This window comes from Sciurus vulgaris, assembly GCF_902686455.1.
Source record: "Sciurus vulgaris genome assembly, chromosome: 12".
Lineage (NCBI taxonomy): Eukaryota > Metazoa > Chordata > Mammalia > Rodentia > Sciuridae > Sciurus > Sciurus vulgaris.
This window is the reverse complement of record NC_136473.1, coordinates 81,164,184-81,187,202: the sequence shown is the minus strand read 5'-3', so window position 1 is coordinate 81,187,202 and position 23,019 is coordinate 81,164,184. Positions and strand designations below refer to the sequence as shown.

At 37.4% G+C, this 23,019-nt stretch overlaps 1 protein-coding gene across 6 annotated transcripts in view; it reads left to right on the top strand.

The window, feature by feature from the left end:
• PPP1R12B (protein phosphatase 1 regulatory subunit 12B) overlaps positions 1-23,019 on the top strand; it is a 208,757-nt gene that overhangs the window by 54,906 nt on the left and 130,832 nt on the right. For all 6 annotated transcript variants that reach the window (XM_079106012.1, XM_079106014.1, XM_079106011.1 and 3 more), the window contains exons 2-8: positions 2,837-2,967; positions 9,391-9,509; positions 11,740-11,899; positions 13,147-13,291; positions 14,870-14,944; positions 16,388-16,467; positions 17,246-17,385. In XM_079106012.1, the coding sequence (XP_078962138.1) occupies positions 2,837-2,967; positions 9,391-9,509; positions 11,740-11,899; positions 13,147-13,291; positions 14,870-14,944; positions 16,388-16,467; positions 17,246-17,385 (850 nt within the window). The remainder of the gene's footprint in view (positions 1-2,836; positions 2,968-9,390; positions 9,510-11,739; positions 11,900-13,146; positions 13,292-14,869; positions 14,945-16,387; positions 16,468-17,245; positions 17,386-23,019) is intronic.

Sequence of the window (23,019 nt, the reverse complement as noted above, 5' to 3'; positions counted from 1 at the left end):
GGAAAAATTAACAAAGATGCTTTTTTTGACCATAGTTAGCTAATTAAATTTTCACTTAATTTGGATCAAGCTTTTTCAACCATGCCCCTTCTTTTAGGTAGGATTCACAAGAGATTTTTTCTCTGGAGGAAGTTCCTATAAGCTGCCTTGATGTGGTGGTATTATTTGGGTCTGGTGTTACAGAGGTCCTCTGGAGTTCAAACTTGGATTCTTTCTACAATAGTCTTTTGCTATTTAAACAGTTGCTTATCATCATCATAAAATATTTCTTGGTGTAGTGGTTCTAAAACTGTTTGATCTTTAGATTTCTTTACAGTTAAAAATTTGTTAATATACCCCCTAAAATTTATTCAGAACCTTGTTCATATTGGTTATTATATTTTTCCATGCAATTAAAAAATATATACTTATTAATGCATTAAAATAATAACATCCTACTGGGTGTGATGACACACACCTATGATCCTAGTGGTTTGGGAGGCTGAGGCAGGAGGATTGCAAGTTCAAAGCCAGCCTCAGCAACTTAGTGAGACCATGTCTCAAAATAAAAAATAAAAAGCAGGTTGGGGATATGACCCAGTAGTTAAGCACCCCTGGGTTCAATCAATCCCCAGTACCTAAATAAATAAGTAAAATAGCAACCCATTATATATTAATATAAGTTATATGTTTTAATTAAAATAACTATACATTTAAAAACATCAGAAAGTTCTTACAAATCTCTTAATATTTGCATCTAATCTGTTGTGACATCTTGTTTTATATAAAGTGTAGAAAGAAAATCTGGTCTCAGATATATATATTTGGAAAATGGAGTATTTTGATAGTCTATTCAGATAATTGAGGATGTTTTTCTTGTGTACTATATCAAAACTCTAGGGCTGGGATATAGCTCAGCAGCAAAGCGTTTGCCTTGCGTTCGCAAAGCCCTGGCTTCAATCCCCAGTTCAAAAAAAAAAGTCCCTCTAATTACTGGCAGTTTCTTAAATTACTGGCAGTTTCTTAAATGTTAGTTGCAATGTACAAGCTAAAACCATATCCATTGACCATTGACTTATTTTACTCTGCCACTTTAAAACCCATTGGTCAAGCTGGGCATGGTGGTGCACACCTATAATCCCAGCAGCTAAGGAGGCTGAGATAGGAGGATTGCAGTTTCAAAGCCTGCCTCAGCGACTTAGGGAGACCCTGTCTTGAAATACAAAATAAAAATGGCTAAGTGGTTAAGCACCCCTAGGTTCAGTACCAAAAAAAAAAACATTGGTCTAACTTGTACTTTAAATGTATGTTTTTCCTATGCCTGATTTTCTATCACCATGCATTTGGTTATTTGGAAAATATGGCTTCATTGAGTTATGCAGATTTTCCAAATGTAAACACATTATGATTCTTTATATAATATTAACACATCACACTTGTTGATAGTCCCACTGTGAATGTCAGTAGAGTATTAGGAAGCTTTCAAGTTCATGGTGGTAGTTATATTTCCCAAAATTCCAGTTTTTACTTGCATGGTCAAATTCTATCATTGACAACAAATACTAGTTATTTTATTTGAGGTGAGAGGCTCACTTTGTTTTCAAGTCTGAGTAACAATGAGTTACCTGTGTGTTATTCTTTTGAGTAAAAGTAGTGTTTTATAAAAAAAAGTAGCTAATTCATCTAGCAGCTCAAACACATGCACAAATGCTTTTTCCTAGAAACAACTTCATACTTCAGGTTCTGCAGAAGTGCTGCAAAATATACTTCCTGTTTTGTCACAGAGTATTAAAAAGACTAATATTCAAGGATTTAGATTAAATAAAATTAATAATTTTTACTGCTTCATCAAAGCCATTCTCAAGTGGAATTGGCTTTTTTGGTGCTGTTGCCTTGATTTCTGCTAAAGCATGAGCAGTTTTACCCAACGTTGCTTTTGCATAATTAGTGCAGATGTCAAAACAATTAAAAAAGTATAAAACCTTCTAATATTATTGTGAAACTAATTTTGATTTGATTAATGGATTTTTCTCAGTTAAAAATTTGATTATTTATTTGCTTATTATTAAAGGAGGAGATCCATAGGAAGGTTTTTAAAAGGTGTTCTCATTTGTCTCTGAGTCCTGAAATAACTGTTTTAGGACCATCTAAGCCTGATGTAATGATTACCTTTGTCAACATGAACCTTCTACCTCCATTTTATTCTGTAGATTATCAAGAGAGCCTTTTGGTTTTACAGATCTCATTGCTGTTTGTGACTTTCTTTTAGGTTATGGTAGGCCTAAACCCTTTATTCAAAACCCTTCTTCATTCTTCCCTAATTTCTTAGGAGGTGAGTAGATAAGGATTCCTAATCATCCATAATTATAAACATCCTTTGCTATATTGTTTGAAGGCATTCAGAAAATATATGAAAAGAAAATACATTTCTTCTATTTGAAATGATCCCCCTACTGTTTCTCATCAAAGAAGGGGACTTTTAGCAATCCTATAGTCTTAAACATCCCACTGAGAAAACTACATCTGATACTTTGTGATTATTTTCTTTTAAAATTTCTAAGCAAATTGGTGCTTATCAAATTTCTAATATGTTCTTCTTTGTCTATTATGATGATGAAACAGCTTACCCATTTATAACTCTTTAGAAATCATTTTCACAATTAATCCTATTAGTACTATAAATAATAATCCTATAGCACTTCTAAGTTTACAAGTCATGTTATGGACATTTAGTATGAAAAAATAAAAATTAATGTATTTAGAACTGCTGGACATTGTCTATGTCCAGAGCGGTGCCAGTCACATAGTAGAACTTAAAAAATACTTGTTGAATGAATAAATGGACTTTTCTTTTCAGGCCTGTATTGATGAAAATTTGGACATGGTGAAGTTTCTGGTGGAGAATAGAGCCAATGTAAACCAGCAAGACAACGAGGGCTGGACACCCCTTCATGCAGCAGCTTCCTGTGGCTATCTCAATATAGCAGAGTGAGTGAGTTTCTGTTTCTGTTGCACTGGGTAGGAATAAACTTTGTTTCTCCTCTGCTCATAGATTCTGGATTTCATAAATAGTTACAGTCTCTATTACAAATTACAAATGCACACAGTTGATTATTTTTAAGGGCTAACAAATTGTATGTTTTACATAGCTGCTAAATCCATAGCTTCTTAGTTGAAAGTTTTTGTTTGCTTCCATTTTCATGTAATTTGTTTTTGCTGGAGTATGCAGAGTTAGATTCTGTCTGGTGTACTCTCTGGGTTCACTTCTTTTTTTTTTTTTTTTTTTTGGATGTTTTGTTTTGTTTTGAAATTAGTGCTTACAATGGAGTTTTATTCAGCCATAAAAAAGAATGAATTGTGTCAAGTGCAGGAAAATGGATAGAACTTGAGAACATTATGTTAAGCAAAATAAGCCAAACTCAGAAAGTCAAAGTTCATGTGTCTTTTCTCATATGTGAAAGCTAGAGTAGAAAAAGGAAAAACAAATGGGATGGGAATCTCATGAAAATCAAAAGGGAGATAATAGAGTAGATGAAAGGGGCCAGGGAAAAGAGAGGAGAGGGAAAGGGAAAATACTGGGGAATGATTTTGACCAAATTATATTGTTATATTGTGTACATATACAAATATGTAAACAGATCCCACCATTATAACAACTTTAATGTACCAATATGAATATGAGGGAAAAAAATCAATGCTTAATACAGACAAAGGTAGAAAATACCTGGTGTGCTGGTACTAGAAAAAAGAACCTAAACATGTGGAATCAAGGAAAGGTAGGGATTGACATTTGTACTCCACGTTGGTTGAATAGATATGTTTAATGAGATAACATTAGTAGCTATTAACTTACAGGACAACTAGTTGCCCCTGCCTTGGGCAGAAGAATTCTTATGTCTGAAATATAAGAGGCACTACATGAAAGGTCTGTTCTGTGAAAAAAAGATCAGGGAGGTTATTTTTAAATAGGCTTTGGCAGTTGAAACATCTTTAAAATGAAGCAATTAAATATATTCTAGATGAGGGTAAATTTATATTGATACACTAAATTCTTTAAATAAAATCATGATATTCTATGGTCCTTTGAACGATATGGTCCTTTGAAGAGTAGATTGCTTGTTTGTTTGTTTTCTGGGTACGAGGGATTAAACTCAGGGGTACTCAACCACTGAGACACATCCGGAGCCCTATCTTATTTAGAGGCAGGGTCTCACTGAGTTGTTTAGCACCTTGCTTTTGCTGAGGCTGGCTTTGAACTCATGATCTTCCTGCCTGAGCCTCCCGAGCCGCTGGGATTACAGGAGTGCACCACCATGTCCAACTAGATTGTTTTTTTTTTTTTTTTTTTTTTTTTTTCATATTAAGCAGGTTTTATTTAAAGCTAATAAAACAGACTTCTCCTGGCAGGGAGAAGGGGGCCATGGCTGATGTTCTAAAGTCCCAAGAAGTGAGCGCACCCTACATCTTTTATAGGTTAAATTCTCTTTTGTTCTCCAGTTCTCTCCCCCCTTATCTCTCCTTCCTGCCTACGTGACTAGGTTTGGTTTTGCATTAAGTGAGAAGCCATGGGCAGGGGGAGGGACAAGGTGATTCAGGCAGGCAAGGGCCCAGGGGGCATTAATTAGCAGCTTCTTGCTTGCAGTTCTTGATAAAGGCAGGTAAATTTGGTAATCAATGGGCTCCAGAGATCCTTGACATTCCATTCTTCCAGGGGCAGATGATTTTATGGCCTCCATTTCCTCGATTTGACCTGATCCCCTATTTCTACACTAACTACCTATTCCCAATTCTGGCTTCATTCCCCCCTCTAATCTTAGGAACTCCATGCTGCTGGGGAAGGAGGTCGATGACCGCTCTGACTTCTTCGAGCTGGAAGTGGGTGGCATGGGGCAAGCAGCTTGGAGTTCCTTTTCTAAAAATCGGGTCAATCGAGGGGTCCAAGGTAGAAGTCTGGTTGGGGAAGAGCAGGTTGTAAAGTCATCTGGGGGTGGGTGCTTCTTGGCGTAAATCTCGGTGGGACCTCCAAATCTGATACCGCCATTTACCGATGCCGAGTTCTGCTCCTTCTAATGTTGAAGATTGAACACTAGAGAAGCACCTAGATTGTTTGTTTTAAGGCCGTTTTCAGTAATATGATTAGAGCTCCATTACGTTTCTCTTATTTAGCAAACAGAAGGGAAAATTATGTTGGCAGCTATGTAGAGGTCTGAGAATAGCTTCCACAGAATCTAATTTGCCCACATTTCCTCGGGGAGACCCTGGTGTCTGCACTTGGTCTTGAGCCAGGGACGCTCAGTGGGAAAGCTAACCAAAGGGGGTCAGGACTGGGGAAACAGTAGTCAGCAGCACTGGTGTCGACTGTACTGCTTGTTCAAAGAAGCAGAGGACTGATCAGACTGAACACTGAGGGAAGTGAATAGTGTGGTTTCTTCCCTCTTATTTTCTTACTGTGTTCTAAATTAGTAAAAGTCAGTCACCTCTTTATCCCCTAGGCTGTCCCCATTTCAGAGTCTCACAGGAAAGGCTCTGATTCTCCTCCTTACTCACCAGTGCCAGCATTCTGATGCCCAAGAGTTTAAAGGACTTCTGTGTCAAATTTGATTTTACTTAAAACAATTAGAAACGTAGAACATAGTGGCTCCTCCTCTTTGAGATTCGATTATTTGTTCAGGGGGCATGTTTGTGATACTTGAGCTACAAAATCTCATTACATTCAAGGATTCACTTCTTTTCAGCCCCCTCTCCACATACAATTTTCTAGAGGAGCTTATGCTTAGGGTTAGGATCACTTGTTTGGCATCGCACTCCTCTGTGAAGCTGAGTACAAAGAAATGATTGTAATGACTTTTTTTTTTTTACAAGTTACTTTAATTCATTTTTAAAACACAGTTCCTTTAAAAATAAGTTCAAATTTCAGAAATCTCTTGCTCAGATATTACCTTGAATGAAGTAAATCTATCAGTTACTATTTCTTCATCTAATTATTACAAATTAGACCTATGAAAGTTTATCCCAGTTGAGATGATATGGACCAGAATGCATTGCAGAGCTAGAGTGGTGGTAGGGATGGCCTTCTCTATTTTCATTATACATATAATTACAGATTTTGTTTTTGCTGTCATTATTTATTTATTTGCAATATGTAGCTATTTTCCTTTTTTTTTTTTTTTGCATTACTGGGGATCAAATCCCAGTTCTCCTGAATGCTAGGCAAATGCTGTACCACTGAGCTACACCCCAAGCCCTTATTTTTATTTTGAAACAGGATCTCGCTGAGTTGTCCAGGCTGGCCTTGAACTTTTGAGCCTCATGCCTTAACCTTCTCAGTTTCTAGGATGTCAGGCATATGCCACCACTCCAGACTGTGGCATTATTTTTTATATAATAGAATACAGTTGTTTATATTATTCAATTTGGTTACTTTACCTCAGAACCAATAAAAAAATGTTTTAGTTAAGATCAGCCCTTGGCCATCTTGTCATTTTTCTTTATGGGGAGAAGGTGCTGGGGTGGGGTGCTTTACCACCAACCCACATTGCCAGCCCTTTTTATCTTTTATTTTGAGACAGAGTCTCACTACGTTGCTTAGGGCCTTGCTAAGTTGCTGAGGCTGACCTCAAAGTTGTGATCATCCTGCTTCAGCCTCCTGAGTTGCTGGGATACAGGTGTGTGTCACCACACCTGGCTTCTTTTTTGTACCTTAAAGATCTTACACTTTGCATTTTTATTCCCAGGATCATTAGGAACTCTAATTTTCACAGAAGTAGAAAAGGATAAAAGGTAAACCAACTTTCTAGGACGAATCAAATACGTTCTATTTCATGTTCTGTGATATTTTTTGTCTCATCTTTGTACTAAGTATGGTATATCAAAAGGCGGTTTAGAGGTTATTTTTCCCTCATTTTGATTTAAGGTGAGACAATATGAGTTAACTGGGTATTAGATTTTTATTACCAATAGTGTTTTAACTTAGAAGCAGCAGATTGACCCAAGGGTATAACATTTAGTTTGGCTTTTTAGTTTATTGGGATGCTAATTTATTTTGAGTTTTTCTTACCACATTTCATTGCCTTTCTTTCCTCCCATAAAACAGTAGCAAAAAGACCTTTTATTAGTAACGCATTAGTAAGAATAGGAAAGCTTTATTTTCTAAGGACATGTGTATTGAGCTAATGGTTATTTCTGAGCCTCTGGACAACTATAAGGATCCTCAGGGTAAAGAGATACTACTTCATAGGTTGATATTTATTTTTGTTCTGGTCAAAGTACAAAATTAAAGAGGTTTTACTTTTTTCCCCAAAAACAGGAGAACATGGGAAAATGGAGACAGTGAGGAGAGCACAGTTGTTGTCCTCACGTTGCTTTTAGAGTGGTCTTGTCAAGGTACAGTGTGTTGAGGTCCCGAGTTAGGGTTTGGTGGGGGTGGCATTAAAGGAAGGAGAGAGGGAATTCAGCTAGTGAGAACAGACAGAGGCTTAAGGAGAAGAGATTGTAGTCCATCCAGTTGGAGGAAACACTGAACTAAGGGGGAGAACTGGGTGAGAATGGGTTTGTTTGGGAACAATAAGTGTTTGGGTTCCATTATAGTATAGTTTAGTCCCAACAAACATTTATTATGTGCTTATTATGTATATTAGTTATATTGTGATTTTTCGGTGTTGGGGGGCATAAAGGGGAAGGAACCAGAAGAGAGAAACTATTGAATATGGGGAAATAAAGAGATAATTGATGGACAGAATGGTGATACTTGATAGATTTAAGAATACAGATAGAGGGAGTTAACTTTGGAATTGAATAAGGTTTGTCTTCCTCTAAGACTATGAGAGAAAGAAGGAGATAGTTGAAAATTAGATGAATTGTGAATGCTTTTGAGTTTTACATATGTAGAATTGATTATATTAACAAACATTTACTGAGACACTATCAAACCAGCTACTAAGCACTGAGAAGGCAAAATCATGGTCTTAATCTAATTTTTATAGATTTTTTTTCTGCCAATTCTTTGAATGTAGTGGCCATAGTTTAATTTTGGAGGGGAGGGGGTTACTGGGAGATTGAACCCAGAGGTTCTTTACCACTGAGCCATATCCTGAAGCCTTTTTATTTTGTATTTTGAGACAAGAGACTTGCTAAATGGCTTAGGGCCTCACTAAGTTGTTGAGGTTGGCCTCAAACTTGTGATCCTCCTGCCTCAGCCTCCCAAGTTACTGGGATTACAGGTTTGTGCCCCAACACCTGATCCATATGGTATTTTTTAAAAATCTACAGTGTCCAAAATATGGTTCTTTGACCAATAAATGTTTATTGAATTATTGAATGAATTGAAGTTGAATTTGCAGCTTTTCTTTCCCTTTTAAGTGGGAAAGAATACCACTGGCTCTGAAGTAGTTTGTTCTAGAGAAAAGATGAATTAGACTTGAATTCAAAGACTGGGGCCATAGCCTCTGCTATTTTCCAGCTATGTGATTTTGAGAAAATTACTTAACATGTATGAATCTCAGTTACTTAAAGTAGGATTAGTAATATCTACACTGAGTCATGATTTTTTTTGTGAAATAATTTTGAGAATAAAAAAGGACCCATGTAAGGTATTGAAATTACCAGTTCTTTCTTCTTCAGGATTAAGTATTCTATGTGGATTTAGAATCTCCACCATTTAGCATTTTAATGTTTTTTTCTTCAGTGATTTAGTTTCCTCCAAGAGTGCGGAAAATTTCCCATACATGGTTTGTTGAAGGGAAAGTTTTATGGAGGTGTGATTTGAGAGGATTTGTGCAAATTTTAATGCATACTTTATTCTACTATTTTCACATCCACAATACTACTTAATAAACTCCACTGTGGCACTCACAAGTTTTCATTAGATTTACTTATTTATGTTGCCTCTGGGGGCTCTGTTTCATTCCTAATATCACATGCAAGGTAAGTCCTTTTGGAAACCCTGTTTGGATCTCTGTGTTGTTGGATGTGTTTTAAAGACTCATGGGGGCTGGGATTGTAGCTCAGTGATAGAGTGCTTGCCTAGCATGTATGAGGCACTGGGTTTGATTCTCAGCACCACATATAAATAAATAAACTAATAAATAAACAACTAAAAAATGGAAATTAAAAAAAAATCTACATGGTATTTAGAAACTTCTTGGTTGTCCACTAGAAATGAGAGACTGAGAGTTAGGTATGTGACTGTGAAAGAAATCCTACTATTGACATTGCTCTTGTTAGAAAATGGAGAAACTTCTAGCTCTCATCATTTAAGGCTAAGGGAGTTGAAAATTAATAATGAAACACTTTATTTGGTCCCATATTTAAAGCCCTGAATTACGCCTTGCTCTCCACAGAACTTCAGATGCACAAGTATAAATTGATATTAGATTGACAGAGATAATATTCATCCTGAGTCTTGTTGTACAGGTATTTCATTAACCATGGAGCCAGTGTGGGTATGGTGAATAGTGAAGGTGAGGTCCCTTCTGACCTTGCTGAAGAGCCAGCCATGAAGGATCTTCTTCTGGAGCAAGTAAAGAAGCAAGGTAACCTAGGGAATATGCTGGGCCAGGAGGGACCCTCACACTGCCCCTACAGAACACAACCCTTTTTGCTGTGTAACTTTTGATTATCATATGACAAGAAAGGATTAGATCTGTCTACACAGCATTAATCATTAATTACCAACATGATATATCTCTTAATAACTCACACAAGAATAGGCCAGATACCAAAAGGATGACCAGTCATTCCTTGGTTTTGCCATTCTGAGGTTATATGCCCACAGGATAATTAGAAGTGACTGAAGAGTGTGTGAACTTTCATATCACTGCTATAAGTTGTTAGATATGTTAGTTTGTTCAAGTGAGGAATCTAACATTGGAGATTATGCTCTAAAAAGGGTTTACTTTCATTTTGTAGTTTTAGAAGAATTCATTTCAGGGAATGAATCCCAAATGAATTTAGCTCCAGGGTTCTTTTCTGATATGACCCTTTAGAGCAGCCAGGGCCACTCTAACTATGCCTATTTGTCTAAAAACTGCTTTGTGCTACAACAGCAGAGTTGAGTGGTTCTTTTTTTTAAATTTTTTTATTCATTCTTTTTAGTTACACGTGACGGTTGAGTGTATTTTGACATACCATGTATACATGGAGTATAACTTCCCATTTTTGTGTTTATGTGTGAAGTTATACTGTGTATTCATATATAAACATAGGAAAGTTATGTCCAATTTGTTCTACTGTCTTTCCTATTCCCACCCCCCCACCCTATAATAAGTGAGTCAGCATCCACATATCAGAGAGAACATTTGGACTTTAGTTTTTGGGGATTGGCTTATTTCCCTTAGCATGATAGTCTCCAGTTGCATTCATGCCATAATTTCATTCTTCTTTATGGCTGAGTAATATTTCATTGTGTGTATGTACCACAAAATTGAGTAGTTCCAATAGATCAGATGACCAACAAACCTGAAAATATTTAATACCTGGCCCTTTATAGAAAGTATACTGTGAGCCTACCTTAAAAAGGATGTTCTAGGTCAACAACTGCTGTTTTTATTGCTTTCTATAGATAGTTTTATGCCCTATTGAACTGAAGGCTTTGGTGCTGTTTATCCTCCCATCTCACTCAGTTTCATCTCCTGTGATCTGTTTTACAATTTACAATTTTTTTTAACAAATCAGTTTTCAAAATAGTTTTGGTTTGAAAATTCACTTTTTCTATTCTGATTGCTGACTCTTCAGTTAAGGAGTGTGCTCTTTGGGAACATTCACTCATATGTATGTATGCCAAACTTTGTAGCACTGTTAACTCCCCTTAGTGTGTGGATTTCTTGTCTGTTCTTCACTCCATTCCTCTCCCCGGATCAGACAGATAATCCTTAGGTAGCTCACAGTGTAAAAGGGAGTAGACCAAGCACAGATAAAGACTGCTAATGAAGGTGAACCTCTTTGGGTATGTTTATATTTGGGATTTTTCATTATTTTATATAACGAGGAGTGCCCCATTTCACACCTTCTTCACTGTCAAGCTAAAGGGAGGAATGTTGGCTAAAGGAAGGAATTCTCAGAGTTTCTCTATCGTGCTTTATATTCTAAGTTCTTTTGAAAGCCGACTGTTTTTAAACCTGCAGATCACCTGCTCATCTCTAGATTACTGTGTATAGCTTCAGGTCACCTTATTTTCTGTATATGGAAACAAGCTTTAGAGATAGTTGATTTTTAAAGTACATTATACCTGAAACCAACATCTTTGATACTAATCTTTTGGTGTAATGAGTGGAAAAGAAAAACAGACAGGGATCAAGGATTTCAGAGTTCTTGTATCATAATGCGTTTTGTGGCCTTAAGCAAGGCATTGAAATTTTCCATGTTTATTTCCTCATTTGGTAAATAAGGATATTATATTCACCTGAAACGATTGTTTGGAAACTAAAATGATATAACATAAAGAACTTCGAAGTTTATAGCTTTGTACAAATATTATAAGTAAAAATAATATCCCCTCTGATTTTTATGTTCTGTTGAAAATGATTTAGGCATGTTCCCTCAATGGATCTGCATCACATAATATTTAGCCTGATGATTTAACCCTGGTAAGATCATTAATGTGTGTGCAACTTCCGCTGCTTTTCTAAATTTGATGACTACCCAATTTGATAACTAAACTGTTATGTGTGATATTTATGATGTGTCTTGAATCTAAGGAAAATACCCTGTCTGGCTTGAGTGGAGTTTTAGTAACGCTGGCTGTCTGATATCTGACTTCTATAGGAGTCGATCTAGAGCAGTCAAGAAAGGAAGAGGAGCAGCAGATGTTGCAGGATGCCCGCCAGTGGCTCAACAGTGGGAAAATAGAAGATGTGAGGCAGGTCCGCTCTGGAGCCACAGCCCTCCATGTGGCTGCTGCCAAGGGCTACTCCGAAGTCCTCAGGTATTCTCCATTTGTATCCATCAGTGGTTTGGTTTAGTGGGACAAGATGAGATGACTGAAAGCAGAAGCTAAATTAGACTTTCAACTACGATGTTTCCCTGTTTGCTGGTTTCCTCTGATCATGCAGTTGTTTGTTGCTGGTGTTAGGCCACAGATGGTCTACCTCCCTCCTGCCATCCCTCTAGCTTCTCACTGATACGTATGATATGAAACAGAGTTAAGATAACACTGACCTCTTCCGGTTCTGTGAATTTGTCATTAATTCCCCTGCAACTTCCTCCTCTTGGGACCTGCATTGCAGGACACACCTGTGATCATTTTGGTCCTTTTTGACTTAAAGAATTTCTTTGGGCTCATTAGATTAATCTTACAGGTCTTGAATATGCGTCTAGGGTAATCAAATTTACATGAGGCATTTAGATTCTACTGTGCCTGTTCCAGTTTTTTATGTAGCTCTTGGTACTTCATATTGACAGGCTTTCCCAAAAATATGAGTTGCTAAAGGCACTGTATGTGCTATTGCTGCTGCACTCTTTCAGTGTTCTCTATTCAACTTTATACAGGGTTTCTAATAGGTGTGGCAGTGTTGTACTCCATTTCCGCCCCACTGGGAAATTGAGCTATACTCTGCTCAATTCTAGAAAGATTTCTGGAGTTGCATGATAAAGGGCCTCAACCAGCTGAGTGCAATTTGAGACTTCTGGAATAATATTGTTTCTCTTGTATAACATGGATACAAGTTAGATGAAAGCTTTATAGTTAGTATCTGCAGATACTCTTGGAAAGCAAGAGGCATGAGATTCTATAGTAAACCTATGATATTGTGGAAAGACCAGGCAGAAAGTATCCTAAAGAGATATGAGTCCTCATTTTATGTTAATTTCTCCTTGAACTGGAGAATGGAAAGCACATCCTATCATAGAGTTGTATGATTTGGCCAGTTGAATTAGGTTTTGGTTAATCTCAGGTACACACCTATGTATGCTCTCCCCTTGTATGATATAACATGGATATGTGTAGGAAATACCATGTATATGATCTTTTTGAGGGGATAAGTTAGAAATCATCTATGATTTGTGCTCAAAGTAGCAATTATGAAACCTTCGCTATGCCTTAGAGGATAGAAGTAATCATAGGATCCCTGTAGTTCAGGGCTCAGTCTGAAATATCAATTGGATGATAGCTTATTTGGTAGAAAACTGTAAAATCGAAGAGAGAAATATAATATATTTGGGGTTTCTTCTTAGACTTTTAATTCAGGCTGGCTACGAGCTCAACGTTCAGGATCACGATGGCTGGACTCCCCTCCACGCTGCAGCACACTGGGGAGTGAAGGAGGCTTGCTCCATCCTGGCAGAAGCACTCTGTGACATGGATATCCGAAACAAACTGGTCAGTGAGTCTAAACCTCTAAAGGGGCGATGAGATTGGTGGTTGAGTCTCTAGACCAAAAGGCTTACAGTCTGTCCAATGGCCAAGTGACTACTCTGGAGAAATGTGCACCACTGGTAGCTTCGATGTTGCCCTCACCTGCCTGCCCCCACCTGTTACCAACACAGAGATGTGTTGCTGCATGAAATAAAACCCCACTAATCTAATTGTCTGTTTCTATTCATGTTGAAGCCCCTAAAACAGACAAACAGGAAGAAAAGATATTTCTTCTGCGAAGAAAAAAAAGGGGGGGGGTGTGGCTTTTTAGAAACCCAAGGCCACTATCTATGGTGAAATATGAAATATTTTGCTATTTTTCAAATCAGTCTTTTAACAGCTGAGCTCTATTCACATTGAGTCATTTAAAAATGTTATATTGACAAAGATCCTTGATTTTTGGCTGAAAACAACCTTATTCAGCCTCACTGAGCATTTTAGAAGCCCTGGATTAATAGACTTTTTTTTTTTTCTTTTTTTTTGGTACTGGGGATTAAACCCAGGAGAGCTTTTCCACAGAGCTACTTCCCCCAGTCCTTTAGAGTCACGGTCTCATTAAGTTGCTGAGGGTCTTGCTAAGTTGCTTAGGCTGGCCTCGAACTTGTGATATGCCTCCTCAGCTTCCCAAGTTGCCAGGATTACAGGCGTGCACCACTGTGCCTGGTTTGCACTCTAATTAGTAGATGTTCTTACCTGCCTCACATCTCTCTTGGGTCCTGGTTTCATTCTCAGACTATAGGTCAGAGTCCTTAATTGGGCTGATGTTTTCTTAAAGAGATAATCTTCCTATCTGCCCTTTTCTTACTTAAAGGGAGATGATTTCTGTGACTTAAATCTTTGGTACACATGATTCCTGAACCTCCCTCAGAGGTTTCTAAGAGCCCTTAATAAATTTGCCACTGCAATTAAGACCTTTTTAGAGTAGGTACAAGTAGGCCTTTCCCTTGATTATTTGCCAACAGGCAGTAAACATTAGAAATGGTGTGGTGCTATTTCCTCAATCCTGTTTTACATAGTATAAAGTTCTATATTTAATGGATTTGCTGTTTTTTCTAGTGTTTCCTCTGTAATAGATGAAGGTCTATCATAATGTAGGATAGATTAATTTGGTAAGCAGCCACAGGTTGAGTATCCCTAATCCAAAAATCTAAACTCTAAAATGCTCCAAAATCTGAAACTTTCTGAGTGCCAGTATAATGTCCCAACTGGAAAATTCCACACATTGAAAGCACAAAATTATTTAAAATATTGTATAAAATAACCTTCGGTCTATACCATATAAATTGCACACAAAACATGAATGATGTTTGTGTTTAGACTTGGCTCCTTATCCTCCGTATATCCCATTACGTATATGCAAATATTCTAAAATCTGAAAAATGCAAACACTCCCTGGTCCCAAGCATTTTAGATAAGGGATACTCAGCCCATATCATTGAAATCTAAGGCAGAAAGTGAATATTGAGTAGTCCCTGATAAAATAAAGTTATATAATAACTGCTTCTGTTTTCTGTCAGTCATTGTGTCCCTTTTCTTTGCCAGGGCCAGACACCATTTGATGTGGCTGATGAGGGTCTTGTGGAGCATTTGGAGATGCTCCAGAAGAAGCAGAATGTGGTGAGCTGTTGTTTCAATCTTTGAAAGCTATTCTAGCAGTTTGCGGCCTACAGTGGGTATGTTAGTTGCTTGCTTTTTATTATGTCCACTGAGAACTGAACTGGACATTTCTGCATTCCAAAGGTAGTCATTGTTTCCTTCAGGAACTATCAAGAGTCTGTTAGGAGAAAGTATTCTAGAAACCATTGTTGTTAAAGTTTGCTTGTTGTAAGATATCCTTCAAGCAGATGAAAGCAGCAAACAAACAATAACAACAAAAAACTAATAATTACCCTTGAGCGCTAGAAAATGCTTATGTTCCAATCAAGAATTTTTTTCCAGATGAATACTAGAATAAAGGACTCCTCATAACTTTATTCTTTCTCTTATTGACTAAAAATATATAATTTGAAGTATATTAATTATAAAGAATATTTATGTTTCTTAACAAATATAAAATGCTAAAACAGTTATTCAGTATTAGACAGTACTTGACCATTCATACTTATTCCAGACTCTGTGAAGCATCCATAATTCAGTCCTCTCTTCCTTCTTCCTCATTTTAAATCTTTTTCTGTCTGGTTGCGTGTGCCTTTACACTCAGTGCCGTGCACACACCTGATGCCCTTGTACAGAATGCAGAATGGAAAACCACCCCCAAGAGATGAAGAACAAATACCTCACATTTACTCCCCACCAAGGGGATGAGTAACTTGGTGAGGAGAATAAAGAGCAGTGACCACAGGGTAGAGGAGAAAAAAAAGAATCACTGGCTTTCCTGTAATATAGCAGCAACAGTCTTCCTCATACAAGATGTATACTTTGCATAGTTAGATTTTTAAAAACTTTTTATTCTGAAATAATTGTTCCACTCACAAAGAAGTTACAAAAATCATACAGAGGATTTCTATCAATCCTTTACCAAGCATTGTCAGGTATTGAACCTAAATAAATATCTTCACTGAATAACACTTCTACAGTAATGATAAGGGTACATACCCATGTCTTCTGCATAACTTTAGGCTCTAGGGATAGAAATACATATTGTCTAGCGCATACATCTAAATACCATTCTAAGAGCTAATTTCCCATTTGTTACCTATGTTTTATTTAAAACTATTGCCAACTTATTTTAGTTATGGATCATGTAGAATTCTTTCCAAGTTGCTGCTGGCCTTCAGAAGCTAGGCTTTTTTGGGGTTTGGGTATTCAAAGTAGGTAGTTTTCTTGAAGTGCTAACACCAGGATTTCTCATTTCTAATCTGGATGAGGATTTTCTCCGTCATTTTCCCCCCTAAGAAGACCCAGCTATGTGCTTCTCCTTTCCTCAGTTTCCTCTCCCCTGCTTCTGTGTTAGTCTTGTCCTCTTCAGGATGACAGTGCCATTCTGGTTCTTCTAAATACTGGTGAATTCTCACTAGTAGTCAACTTGTTTCCTTTTTTCTCTGTTTTATCAATTTTCAGCTTCGAAGTGAAAAGGAGACACGAAATAAACTCATTGAGTCAGACCTGAACAGCAAGTTGCAGAGCAGACTCTTTAAGAAGTAAGATACTTGGGCTTGAAGAATGGGATGAGCTGTGTTCTGATATGTTAAACTGACCTTGAGGATTTATATGGTGAAGAAACTCTGACTTTAGCAGATCATCTTCAAACATGTGGGAAAGTTTTGGGGGCAAGGAGATGGCATTGACATGGGTAGAAAAACACTGAGAATGGGTGAATGTGCCTTAAACTTAGAAATTAATTGAGACTGCATGCATGCAGCATTTCTTCTATCCTCACTCAAGGGTTCTGAGTCCCACCTATGCCCCCTTACCACACTGTCAGTTCTGCTGTTTACCACTGTTGGTGCCTTGCTTGATTCCTGGCATGTAATAAGTACTGAGTAAGCATTTGTTAAATTTCTGTCTTTCACTGTCTATCTGTCATCACAAGTCATGGTTTCTTTTTTTCTGTATGTTGTACAGGCCAGATCTCCTCAAGTCATAATTCAAGAATAAATACAAGGGCTGGGGAGATAGCTCAGCTGGTAGAGTGCTTGCCTTGCAAGCAGAAGGCCCTGAGTTCGATCCCCAGTTCGATTACCGCAAAAAAAAAAAAAAAAAAAAAAAAAAGAATAAATACTAAACCTTAATCTGGAAGAAAAAAAAAAAAAAACCCAGGGTTCACATGAACAACAGATACAAAGAAGGATTTTAATATATTTGTTATTGCTTCTATATATAGGTTTATAGATTTGTTCTCTTTATTATACCTCTTTATCAGTAAACTAAAACTGTTTATTACTTCTGAATTACATTCAAATTGTGTCTTTAATTTAGCAAAGAGAAGATGCTGTATGAGGAAGAGACACCCAAGTCCCAAGAAATGGAGGAAGAAAATAAAGAATCCAGCAGCTCTAGTTCAGAGGAAGAGGAAGGTGAAGATGAAGCTTCTGAGTCAGAAACTGAGAAGGAGACAGGTAATGCAAATATCCTTCATTTCCACTGCTTGTCAGAAAGCTAGCCAGGCCTCAAAGCACTCCAGAAAGAACTTCAAATTTAGTTTTCAAAGATAAGAGATCAAATTGCTAGAGACAACTTGGCTATAAAAGCTGAGTTCTGTTAGAATATATCTACCAGTTCCTATACAGCCATGTAGTAAGGTGCACAGAGAATTCTTGTGTGAGGGAGCCAACTGTCCTGATCTTGGACTTGTAAGTAGCATCGAGACCAGACTTAAATTTTCCAAAAAGTCAGAATGCTGAAAGGTAGGGATCTTTTTTTTTTTTTTTTAATATTTTATGTATTTATTTTTATAAATATTTTAATTTTTAAAAATTTGTTCCAATGACAGTAGAATGCACTTATGCATTTTGATAAGTCATACATAAATGGAGTATAATTTCTCATTTTTCTGATTATACATATTATAGGATCACATTGATCATGCAGTCATATATGTACATGAGGTAATAATCAAACTGTTTCACTCTACTATCCTTCCTACTCCCCTACCCCTTCCCCTCCCTTCAGTCCCTTCTACCTAAAGAATAGAGTTACTTTAGATTAGGTAGAGATCTTAAAGGGGCACTTTCGGTCAAATACTTTTGATGAACTGATGGAAATTTGCACTTAGTTCTTGGGTTAGTTTAATTCCCTAAACAGAATCCTAAAATCTTTCTTTTTTTTCCTTCTCCTCATTATATAAGGCTCCTTCAGGTCCTGAGTGGAGTATTGAAAAAGGAACAAAACTATATTTACCTTTATGATTGTTTTTGGTGAAGGAGAGTTACTGGGAATTGAATTCAGGGGCACTCTATCGCTAAGCTACACTCATCCCCCTTTCAGTTTTTCAGACAGAATCTCACTAAGTTGCCAAGGTTGGCCCTAAACTTATGATCCTCTGTCTCAGCCTCCTGAATAGCTTGGATTACAGGTGTGCACCACCATGCCTGTCTTACCTTTATGATTTTTTTTTCTTTTTTTTTTTTTTTTTTTTTGGTACTGGGGATTGAATCCAGGGGCGTTTAACCACTAAGCCACATCTCCAGTCCTTTTTTCTCTGTCTGAGGTTGACTTTGAACTTGAGTTGTTCCTGCCTCAGCCACCCAAGTCACTGGGATTACAGGCCCTATATGACTTTCATTGATAACATGTACAGTCATCCCCTGGCATTCTGGGAGACTGGTTTCAGGACCCCTGTAGATAACCAAAATTCTTAGATGTGCACTTTCCTTATTTAAAATGGCACAGTATTTGCATATAACCTATGCACACCCTCCTATACCTTCAAATAATTTCTAAGTTACTTATAATACACAATGCAATATAAATGCTAAGTCAATAGTTGTTACACTGTATTATAGAGAATAATGATAGGGAAAAAGTTTGTACATGTTCGGTATGGGTACAATTTTTTTTTCTTGAGTATTTTCAGTCCATGGTTATTTGAATTCATGTAGGTAGACCTACAGCTATGGAAGGCCAACTGTATATCATGTGGAGATTCTTAAGTTTATTATTTGACAAGACAGGAACCCTAACAGTGAGAATGAGGTGCTGAACATGGTTACATCATTAAGCTATAAAATAGCCCATAGGTTTGGTTTTGTGAAGTCGGGCAGTCATTGAGAAGAGATAAACTGGATTTTACTGAATAGAGATTCAACTGCAAAGAATAATTCTCATAGATAATTAGAAAGAAATGGTAAGCTATTTTATAGTACATATGCCCTGCATTCATTGGCATATTATCCCTCCAGATTTGAGTCCATAAAAAAAATGACATGTTTCCAGCTAGAAGATCAAGTTAGAGGGGAAGAGGTCACCCATTAAGTTTATTAGGGAGTCTGTGTTTTCCTCTGAACTCTGTCATAGCTAGCCTATCCATAATGAAGATATTTAACTTACTCTGTTGTCTGGGCCCCAGCTTCTGATGATGCCTGGCTTTGCCAATATGGTTTCCATCAATCATGGGAGAATACTACCCATCTTCATGTCTGAGGCTCATTGACTGTCACCAGAGGAGGATAGAGTCTATCTGTTCCATAGAGAAGACAGACACCAGCTAGGTTTGCAGTATAGGAGATGACCTTATATTCATTGAGACTTGAATTTCTGTTATTAATCAGCTATAGCTTGCTCTGGAAATGCTAGTGTCAGTACTTCACAAGATTTATAAATGTGTTTCTTTTTTGTCCTTTGTATTATTTATCGAGCACTGACATATTGCAGAGTTTCAGATATTACCTGGAATTAATATTGGGCTTGCTCTATGCCATATCTACTAAGGTATTAGAAAAATGGGAGGGAGCTGCCTGAACTCCTGGCATTGCTTGTGATTTGTACCACCCCCTCAGGTCTCATTCCCTGCAGCCCATCTCCACACTGCTATTGGAGTATAGTATCTGCAACATGGCTAAGGCAGAAGGATCACAAGTTCAAAGCCAGCCTCTGCAAAAATTAGGTTTTAGCAACTCAGAGAGACCCTGCCTCTAAATAAAATACAAAATAGGGCTGGGGGTATGGCCCAGTGGTCAAATGCCTCTGAGTTCAATCCCCAGGATCCAGGAAAAAATACACACACACACACACACACACACACACACACACACACCCCTACACACCTACAGTACCCTTATAACCATGATATACCTTAATTTAAAAACCTATGACTACCTCCCTCACTCCATCTTTACCTACAGAGGAAGTTCCAAACTCTGAAGACCTTTCATATCTACCTCCAGCTGACCTTTCCAGTGCTATACACAGGCAAAGGCATATTGTAGCCAGACCATATTGCTTGATTTCTTCAAACATACTGTCATCTCTCCTGCTCTTGAATGTTGATTTGCACTTTAGAATTTATTTCAGGCCATCAAATGCTTGTTATTTTAGAATCTTTAGAATCTAGCAGATTGAAAAGGTGCTTTTTGAGTTTTTTCTGATACTGGAATCTGCAAAGAATGGACCCCTTCCCTGTTCTCCCACCCTACAGAATTGCTCTCCTATTTGTTTTCCTCTAGCACCAGGTACTTAATTCTCTTCTAGTTCTCATTGCTTTGGCTGGGAACACTGGGTTTATCATTATGCCCTTATTATTGTGTCTCAGCACAATGCCTGACATGTGACACACATTCACATTCATTAAATGTTTTATGTGGCGGGCGGCTAGTGGGGGAGTAGAAAGGCATATACATGAATAACATACATATCGTTTGAGAGAGAAAAATGCCGTCAGTGATATTCACTAGTAAGAAAGATTACGTATAGTTCAGGGAATTGTAATGAAACTTTATATCTGCAGTGCATTCTACTTCACAACACATTTAAATAGTTTTATTTAATTCTCATAATCACACTCTGGGGTATATATCATTATCACCACTTTTTAGAATTGAAAATTGGCACTGTAGGAGGTTAAGTGAATTAGCTTTCATAGGTAGCACACCTGCTTCTGATCTGGAGCTCCTCAGAGTAGTAATGGACCAGAGAAATTATCTGCACAAGAAATGAAAGATGAAACTGGGAAAGGTTGAGATTCCCTAATGGAGAGACTGAAGAGAAAAGAGGTACAAAAAGAATCTTGATATACTGTGCTTAGGATGTAAAGTGGAAGGAAGTGAAATGGAATTAGTGAAGGAGACCAAGAAGGTGTGATCAGAGAGATTGAGGAAAACCAGGATGTATATTTCTACCTCAGAGAAACCAGGGCTGTAGTGAGAAGGGAGAGCCAAAGGATGACATAGCAATTAGGAAGTCACTAGTAATCCTAGAGAGCAGTTTCACTAGCCTGGTGTGGGCAGAAGCCAGATGGTTCTAGCAAGCTTCCCTACTCATTTCTGTAGTTCTCTGCCAACTGAAATTTCACTTACGTACCAAATCCCAGCTTCAGTCAACTTTTTATGAAACCCTACCATATAGATACATGGTTTTCTTCCCTCCTCTGATTCCTGTAGCTATTTGTTTGAACTTCTGGGGTATTACTATTTTCCTACTAATTACTATTACTATTACTATTACTATTACTATTTTCCTATTAATATTTGAATTATTTTTTTTTTCTCTCTTCCCTTCTGCTCTTCCCCCACTGGCAAGCTTTGGAAGCACTTAAAAGTAATATTTCTTGGTCAGCTTTCTGTGTGCCATTAGTTCCTAGCACAGGGCCTTCTATAATGGTGCTCAATAAGTATGTGGGGAAAATGCAAGGAAGTGGATCATACTAGAACCTTTCCAAATCTTGCCTGTCACCTGTGTCATACTAAGCAATACTTGTTGAATGCTTTTATCCCAATTTTAAAGACCCACAGATACAACCTTTAAAAATGATAGTTTTCATGTGTCTTATATATGCTGCAGTAAAGAATATTATATTTTGAAGTGAAATGTAAGCATTTTGATTAGAATTTCTCTTCCCCATTTATATATTTGACTTAAATATTTTGTGTATCAGTTATTTATTGCTGAATAAAAATTATCCCCAAGCTCAGTGGCCTAAATAATTCTTTTATGTGTCCCCAATTCTATGGATTGGCACTTTCAGAAAGGCTCAGTTGTGTGACTTGTGTCTCCTCCTCATGGTAATGCTGGACTCACTCAAGTTTGTCTAGTCAGTTGGTGACTCATCTAGGGGGATGACTGGTCCTAGATGGCATTACTTGTTAGTTAGCCAGGATGGTTAGTGCAAATGGTCCCTGTGTTTCCCATCTTCCAGCAACTTAGCTTCTCCTTCTTCATGTGGCAGCAGCTTCTGAAAGCAGTCAAAGGCCAAGGCTCAGGGTACAGGCACTTTTAAAGCTTAACTTTTGTCACTTTTGCTAATGTTTCTGTGACCATAGCAAGTCACCTAGCAAAGCCCAGAGTTGATATAGAAAGTACTGCACAAGGGTATGGATTCAGGGAGGCATGATTTGTTGGAAGCTATTACTCTAACAGTCTGTCACTTTGGCTAATAAGCTGGATTTCTCAGGGCTGGAGATACTTAGTATTTAAAGAATAACTTGAATATTCACAATAACCCAGAATAACATTGGTTAAAAAAAAAAAAAATTAAGGGACTTACTATGGCCAGACAACGAACTATGCAATTTTAAAATGTAAAATCTAGTCTTTATCACAATTCTCCCAAGGCAAAACTCAGTGAGAAAATAGAGATTCAAATATAAGTAAACTTTCTGAGTCACACAGGATATAGCTTAAAATTATCACACAATTCTTAAGTAGGCGGCTCTGGAGTTGTTTCCAGAGTACATAAATCATAACTACATTCACTTGGTGCAGGCACGGTGGTAGTTATTTAGTTTGTAGTAATAAACAACACAGAGAAGCTTTCTGATTAATAACCTTATTGATGTGAACCATTCCTATTTATATTATGTGAGTTCAGCAACTAGTATCATTCTGTAGCTCAACCTGCATCCTCTATAATCTTTTTTTACCTTTATTTCCTATTATAACCTCAAGAATAGCCACTATTTAAAGAAGGCTGGCCATTTCACTGACCATCAGCTACATGTCTTTTGATTTCTGAGCCATTAATCATGCCCCTTTTTCCTCTGCCACCTGCCAGTCAGCACTGTCTTCCAACTTCCTCCGTGGTTCCATTTCTCTGGAGT